The 8199-nt window shown below is 37.7% G+C and overlaps 1 protein-coding gene across 2 annotated transcripts in view; it reads right to left on the bottom strand.

Annotated features, from left to right (window-relative positions):
* Positions 1-886: 886 nt before the first annotated feature.
* brip1 (BRCA1 interacting helicase 1) overlaps positions 887-8199 on the bottom strand; it is a 66881-nt gene continuing 59568 nt past the window's right edge. For both annotated transcript variants that reach the window (XM_041795811.1, XM_041795819.1), the window contains 4 exons: positions 6413-6525; positions 6249-6331; positions 5844-6146; positions 887-1646 (listed from right to left, as the gene is read on the bottom strand). In XM_041795811.1, the coding sequence (XP_041651745.1) occupies positions 985-1646; positions 5844-6146; positions 6249-6331; positions 6413-6525 (1161 nt within the window). In that variant the 3' untranslated portion in view covers positions 887-984. The remainder of the gene's footprint in view (positions 1647-5843; positions 6147-6248; positions 6332-6412; positions 6526-8199) is intronic.

Below are 8199 nucleotides of genomic sequence, written 5' to 3'. Positions count from 1 at the left end.
TTTGAGGAGATTGTAAGATAAAAATGAGACAACATAGTCAAGAAAATGCAGCTAGTGGATAGTCTGATCTGTAGCCTGTATTTAAAACTGAATATAAAAACAAAAGCAGAAAAACTGGCCTACAACCTCATTTGTCAAATATAAAAATTCTAATACTTTTTAAGACCCTGCAGAAACAAAACCTGAGCCCTGATAGCAACAAACATAATTTCCAAACTGCGGGCTCTGAAGATTTTGTTTCTTTTGATTGCTGCTGTTTTTCAATATAATCTTCACTTATTACTCGATATTCAGAGGTTTCAATCTAATAACTGGCACAAAGGCCTGGGGAGCAAAAAAGACAGCTCAGGTCAGTGACAGCTACTGTGAATGCAAAATGAAACCTTTTTGCATCGCCTCACAACTGTAGAGGTAGAGTTATTTAGATAAACTCCAGATATTGGACATTTGTAACCCTTACATGAGGCACCTGGGACACTATGGCATAACTAAAAATAGAGACCTGGACTTTGATGATACAGGATCTTGATCCATCTTCAGGATGCTGTGAAATGTGTTCACACCTCGAATTAAGGTGTCCTATTTGTTATCAAATCACCCAGAAGCAATTTTAATGCAAGGTTTAGAAATACCAATAGTTATTAAACTTCTCTGCAATGACTTTTATCTCTAAAATGAAAACAAAGTATTGAGTAGCATGTATGCATAGTGTAGGAGAACTCCTGCAAGATTAATTATGAAACATTGGAAATGAAACATCATCTTAACTATGCAGAAACGGAGTAAATGTACGGTTTGTATTCCTAATGAATTACCTTCAGTGAGATCTGTTTCAGTATTGATGAGAAAGGCAATCATTGGAACACTTTTTGCACAATAACAGGCATTCAACATGTTGGGACTTTATTTGTTGATAGTGTTGTTTTCTGTTTATTTGCATGGTTACACATTCTGCTTTCTTACAGCATCCCTTATTCCATGCGGTTAATTACCTGTAGAAGTGGAGGAAGCTTGCTGTCTGGATCTGGACAGTCTTCGGAGCTTATTATCTGTCTGCCTAATCTGGTTTTCTTCTTGCTTTCCCTCCTCAGAACTCTTCTCTGGGTTGGTTTCTTCTTTCGGTCCCTGTGACAGCTCTGTGCTCTCCCTGCTAACTGAACTATTACTCTGCTCATTTAAAACCAAGGACTGCTCTCGCTCTGCAGCCTGCCTGGATCCAAAACTCTCTGTCTTCTGAGGAGTCTTTGTCTCATTCAGTGGACTGCTATCGTTCTCTTCTTCCTCAAAAAGTTCTGGAGTAAAGAAGATAGTCTGGTCCTCTTCATCTACAGGGTCTTCAGCAGAGGGTGGCTCACCTTCACAGCTGGAAGGAGACTCTACAGACAGATTATTTGTCTCCACTTTGACCTCATTGAAAGAGTCTGGTGTCTCTTGTTTTTCAGAGATCTGCTCTTTCTCTTTGCCCTCTGAATGATTCAATGTTTCTAGGTGTTGGTTGAAGTTATGGGGTGTTTTCTCTTTGAAGATTGGCTTCTTGAAGCGGGTGCTGACAGGGCTGGAGGTGAAAATGCTGAAGAGGGCCTGAGCTTTGCTTTTTTGATGTGATCTGGGCTCTGCTGGGGGGTTGTTTATAGTCTGCAAACACTCTGCAAGAAGAAAACATATACATTAATGTTACCCAAGACAAAAGAGGAAACGATAAAGCCTCTGGAAATTTGCCTTTAAATACTGAAAATGTTTGATAGGAAGCTAGATTAGCTTAGGTTATGTGTATCATAGGGTTAATTTGTTCAACAGTGACTAAATATGCCTCCTCTTCCCAAAAAACAGTAGAGGACAGGATGTAATGAGAAAAGTGACAAAATTAATCCAGATCACTCATAACTGATCAGTAAAATCAAGGTGAATAAAATCATAGTATGTAAAATAAGGGTTAAATATGCCATACTAAAGAAATACAAAGGAAAATAAGCTAAAATGCCCATGAATAAATAATTAATCAAGAACAATATTGTTGATACAAGGTAATGCATGTTGTTCAAAAATCACCAAAAATCGGAGTGAAATTTTTAGTTTCTGATGGTTGAAAACTCTAGTAAAACATATTCAGCTTATGTTGTCATTTAGGTCCCTTTTTATGATTATGTGGGCTTTCTGTTTCATAGTTAGCAGTTTCTGCATGCATCTAGATGCATCATAGTCAAGATGGTTAACGATGGCTGTGAAGTGCTAGCTGCTACCTTAATATTACAGATTTTATTTTATGATGATATTATTCGATTTCTACCTCTACCAAAGATCAACACAATGCCATAAAAAGTAGATCATCAGATATCTGCATGTAACTCCAGCAGCTTTGATTCCATCCTATCCTACTGGACCTCTGTTTGAACAGTGCAGTAGAATTTCATCACGTGCACCTTTACATGTCGACAAAAAACTAATTCTGTTTTGTACTCAACTTGTCCCTGGGCAGTTCTGTGAAATATGTGATTGAAGAATCTAATTCATACATATTCACATGCCATTGATGCAGCAGTGGGAGCAATTTGGGGTCAAGTGTCTTGCCCAAGGACACATCAACATGTGACTGTAGGAGCTGGGGATCAAACCCACAAGCCTTCTGGTTGCAAGAAGACCAACTCAGACTACTGAGCCACTGTTGCCCAAATATGCGAAATACATTCTTAGATCGTTTACAAATAAACAGAGGATGCATGGTCTAAATTGCACAAATACACTGGCAAAGATTGGGTACCAATATGTTGCCAGTGTGTTTGTGCAATTTAAAAATTGTGCAGAAATTCGCCCCCATTTTTTACTGATTAAAAATGAGAAGTTGTCTGATAAAGGGTGCCTTGGACTTTCTTTTTCCCTGCCATAGATCAAAAAAGGAATCAAACTTGTTTGATTTCTACTACAGACATATCAGAGATTAAAATTCTGGATGTCTAGATTTGTGTTTTCAGAGGCTTAAAGACTCCCAAGGTGAGACTGGTATGCAGAGTCGCATGGCCACTGATGCTGTTTTATGAAGAAATAAATAAATTTGGGCTTACGCTCAATATAACCCAAACAAAGGTCAAGAGGATTTAATTAAAAGCAACAGTCCAACATCTGCTCATCAGCTCGCTCCAGCACCACTCAGGCACGCAAAAGACCTTACAGTAATGAGGCAAGCCACTCAACTGATCCCATGGCCCCCGCCCCCAACATCCTTCCCCCACCCCAAACTACGAGGGGTGGGGCCGTAGAGGGGTATGCTGCTGCCACCACACACAATTCAGCTGCTCTGCCTTGTCGTGACCTCTAAGACAATAGGCGTCCGCCTGGACAATGTGCAAACACGTCACCTTAACATGTTTTCTTGTGGTGATGTCATGCTTGTACATTCTTCAACAACAGAAAAATGACAGGCAACCTTAAGCTCGCTGTCTTTTAAAGACACAGCTGCCTATGGTGCAGGACTAGTTAGGAAAGAAAGACAGAACCCAGATATTGGGACACCATAAAAACTTATTTCTAAAAAAGTCTGAACTTTTCTTATCAAAAATATCTGATTACACTCAAGTCTAAATAAACATCTTATTTTAGGGTATTAAAAACAACAATAAGACCTGTGTGGTTTGTTATAAGTAATCTTATGGAAATTTCATTTCAAGACATATAAGGAATTTCTACTTTTGCTTTTTGTGCAAATTTAAGCAATCAAGGGCTTACTTTTTGCAGTTTATATCATAAAATAAGTTTCTGACAATAAATTGAACCAATACACTAGCTTAAACTCGAGTTTTTGTAGTTTAAAAAAAACAGGGTAATTCAAAACCTTGACAAGCTTAACTAGTAAAGCATTATCCACTTTAGGCCAAATCATTTTTATCACATCCATATTAAAATCAACACAAGAATATTATGTCATAAGAAATGCAATTTAAGGGAAATAATAAAAAGGCGGAGAAAAGCATCATTTGATTGAGCCTTTTGTTAAGTGTAGTCTCAATTCTGGGGACTCTCTTTAAAGCATTTAGCCTGTGGCTGTAGTTCTGTGGCTGTTGGATCCTAAGCATGCTCCAGCGAGCTCCATGACTGCCTGGATTGCAGATTGTCAGCCTTCAGGGTTTTTAGTTAGTGAGATCACTCTGTCCTATGTAAAACCAAAGGGTAACAAAACGAAAACTTAACCAAGAAGTAATTTGTTCTAAAGCCAACCAAATCAGGAAAGGTTTAAAAAAAAAAAGGTGGACTTAGGCAGCAAATATACTTAAATTTTTAGACAATGATCATTGTAAATAAACACTCTTTCACCAAAAATGTAATGTGAAGAGTGCTATGCACAATTGCATTTTTTTTCCAGGGTCTTCCTGTATATATTCTAGAGAAGAGGTTTTCAACTGGTTTGGCATTAGGAACCATTACCACTTATGTGAAATTGGGACCCAAATTTCAATTACACAAATTCATTTAATGGAAAATGTATCAGTTTGGACCTTACATGGAACAAAACACGACTGAAACAAGGAAATGGGACAACAGACAACACAAACATTTCTTCATTAAGCATATCGTTACATTTTCCCAAAATAATGGGGATATTTGGTAATTTCACGAGGAACTTGTTCACTATCTTGGGAAAAGCAGCTTCAGGATTACTACACAAGTTAAAAAAAATCATACAGAAGACTTTTTAAGACAATTTCAGAACCTATGCTGAGAAAAATTTACACCTCTTTATGCATGATAAATGGTCTAATAATAACAGGGAAATGAGAGTCCTTGGTAAACTGGACCAGGGCTGAATATTCTGCCCAAATTGAATGATTTCTGGCACATTTAATGTCTCTAACCTATCAATATGCTTTATGGTGAAATAATCATAACACATTATAGGTGATGTGCTCAGCTGATTCTAAACAATTTAACTATTAAGGGTGGGCTGCATGAATAATTAAGAATGTAACCTGTAGCCCTGATGTTAGAGAGCTGGACAAGTAATTTACCATGGTACAGAGTATATTTAATCACAGTGAGTCTGACAAAATCAGAGAGGGGTTTGAGATCCTCCCACAGTAAATCTAGAGCATCCAGCACTGAATTCCCTGAGTTCTGGAGAAGATTTGTGCAACAATTTATGGAGGAAGATGTTTCAGAACTTTGGCTGGTAAACAGAGACTGAATGAGGACATGCCGTAATCTCAGTGACTTCGAAAATTTAAAACCTATCACTGGTTAAAATCTGACCTTTCATAGCCTTAGATTTTAAATGTGCAATTCAAGACTATTTAAGACTTTTCTTAAATAGTCTGCAGGAAACCTGAGCTTTGTTATCCCAAGAAATGAAGATAAATGAGGTATAATCTTGGGAAATTTTCTTGTTACCACAGGAAAACTAAGCAGAATAGGAAGTATTGATGTATGTCTGCTCAGGACTTCGATGCACCAAAGACTTTCCTGGCACACTTTTTTAAGACATACCTTCGGGACCCACTTCGTGGCCCACCAGTTAGTTATTTCAGCCTGTTAAATAGCCCTCGATAAATAGCTGACACACAATTTTCCATCGATTGGTCTTCTGTTTCTATTTGTCCTTTACTGTCATTCACATACAATCTGTTCTTAACTCCATAATTGTTTTCAAAAGCATCTTGTTTCCTCTTTTATTGACGTAAATCTTGTTGTAAGTGGATAATTTTCTGTTGGCTGTCTTTCTTTCTTTCTGGCCTGTTTAGATCATTTAAATTCCTCAGCAGTTTAAACTAAAAAAAAATAATTCTGAGACTAAAAAGGACACATCAATAGGAAGCTCAAGGGTTTTCTCCTCTAATCATCAATCTTCTTTTGCTCACCTGCGTTTTCGTTTCTTTCTGCTTTTAGCTGTGTATGAGAGAAAAAGCTGATGTTGGAGGGGCTCAGGGGTTCCGACAGGTTCACACATGAGCGTGGTGTCTCAGGTTCAGGGGTCTTTGTTAGACTCTGTCCCTCTGCAGGTAAAGTTGAGTGACCGTTTGGAGATGCAGAGCTCAGGGTTTGACTGTCTGTGTGGGCCACCTCTGTCTTCTTCTGCGCCTGAGTGAAGGTCGCCAGAGACTGCATGGCATTGCTGAATGTGTCATGATGCTGGACAAGCTGGCGGACCCATTTAGACAGACCTGAGATCACACAGGGCACACATCACACAGAGACAAACAGTTTTACAGTGGATAACTATTGCCATCTAGTGTTCAAACTGAGAGCTAAACATCAGTTAGTACCTGTGATGTATTTATTTGGATTATTCCTGTACCGATCATCCACTAGAATCAGAGCCCCCCAGTCATTCCTGTGACGGATACACCTGCAAAAAGAAGTTTGAACATTTAACTTTAAGGATAAAAAGCAAAAATAAAACCATGCATACTGAAGAGGATGGACATACCTCCCCAGGGCCTGGTTAAGAGCTCTGTAGGCCTGGATTTCATACCAACGATGGCCTGGGAGAAGACCCCTGGACTTGCAGTGCTGGTCGTTGTACTTCATCTTCTGTTCAACCTACAACCATCAAATCACAGGCTGAATACAAAAAGATGAGTCACTGAGTAGTCAATTCACTAGTACTGCAATGAAATTAAACAGGTTGTACAGAAGGCTTTTGAGAATGATAAGGAGTGCTTATTTTGCTTTTAAAATTTGGTTTTATGAGCAATCACACCTCAAATTTCTGTTGTTCCAAACACAAATTAATTTGAAATCAAATAAGGAAAGGGGACCTTGTAATACAACACGACCTGTCTTTATGCTAGTAATTCCATGAATGAAAAGACAATCAGAATCGTTTAAGGAATGAATAAAGAGGAAATCTCAAGTTTGTAGTATCCATGTAAAGCACACTGTATATGCCCACTCAGTTATTGCCCCTCATGCCTCTCTTTCAGGCGAACTCTTCCATCCCTTTACCAGCCGTGGAACAAATGCCTGACCCAAAATAAATGCTTTTTTTTTTTTTTTAATTTTGACATATGTTAAACATGTAAGAGAGCCAATGCATTGAGGACAAATAATAAAAGCATTTCTCCCTAAAGTCTGTGAAGAGCAACTATGATCAAAACAGAGGAGGCAAAAAAAAAAAAAAATTCCACAGTTGTTGTGCTTCTTTCTATAGTCAGCTCACGTCTCAACTGGCTATCCATAAGTTAGCAACATAAGTTCTCCATGTTGCGAATGATCTGATGTCATCAGGATTCTCACAACAAAACACTGGTTCCTAAAAAAATTGATCTATAAATATTTGTGACTAAGTGGTTCAGATTACCCTTAACACACCTGACACTACCAGATAATTGGACAAAACTAATTTTAGAACCATTAAACAGCTAAGGATTTTGTGAAACCTTTTAGAAGGGCAGAAATCAGACCCAAAATCGGCCAGATTACCTTGTAGTGCTGACTCTGCATTTGTCAACAAAATCTCAACTACATAAACTATGTGCATTTGATCAAACTGGTTGCTGTCCATCAGTTACTTAATTCCTCTTATTGGATTTTAAATGTAAGGGATCAAGATAAGCTGTGGTAAAAATGGAACTTAATTTGACACAGAGTAAAATTAATAAAAATCATTTTTTATGTCAAAAAGTACAAAAACAACCAAACTTGCAGAGGGAGTGTTTATTTTGCTCATTCTGTCTTTGATAACACTCGCAAGAAGTACTCTGGATGTCTATTGAAGTGCTACATCGGGTTCAAAAAAATTTCAGTGGGGTTTTTTTATTCCATCAACGTTTAAGCCACCCTGAACACAAGATAACATTATGCTGGAAGCATAATCTTTTTCACACCAGATGCAAACAAAGACTGCCAAGGCAAACTAAAACATTTTGACAATAAAGCTGGTACAAAAATTTCAAGATGCACTAATAAACAGCCTAACTTGGATGGGCTAATTTATTCATTACTTCCAAGCAACCAACAATTCATAGCCTCATTTTGGTAAATGAAAAATTTATAAAAGAGCTTGATCAAAAAATCAAGTATGCATATTTAAAAGTGTTTGTCTAATTAAACAAACTGATTGAAAGTGGATGAAAAGCAAATTTTATGACAATTAATATGAACTCAGTTGTTTTGGAAGTGATCCTGACACAACTTATTAACAAAGCAATGACTCACTATAGAACACCTATTATAGATGCTGCCATAATGGCAGTAGCATCTGGAAAAGATGGT

This window comes from Cheilinus undulatus, linkage group 2 (assembly GCF_018320785.1).
Source record: "Cheilinus undulatus linkage group 2, ASM1832078v1, whole genome shotgun sequence".
Taxonomy (NCBI): domain Eukaryota; kingdom Metazoa; phylum Chordata; class Actinopteri; order Labriformes; family Labridae; genus Cheilinus; species Cheilinus undulatus.
Note: the sequence above shows the minus strand (reverse complement) of the source record. Positions and strands in the feature narration are given on the sequence as shown.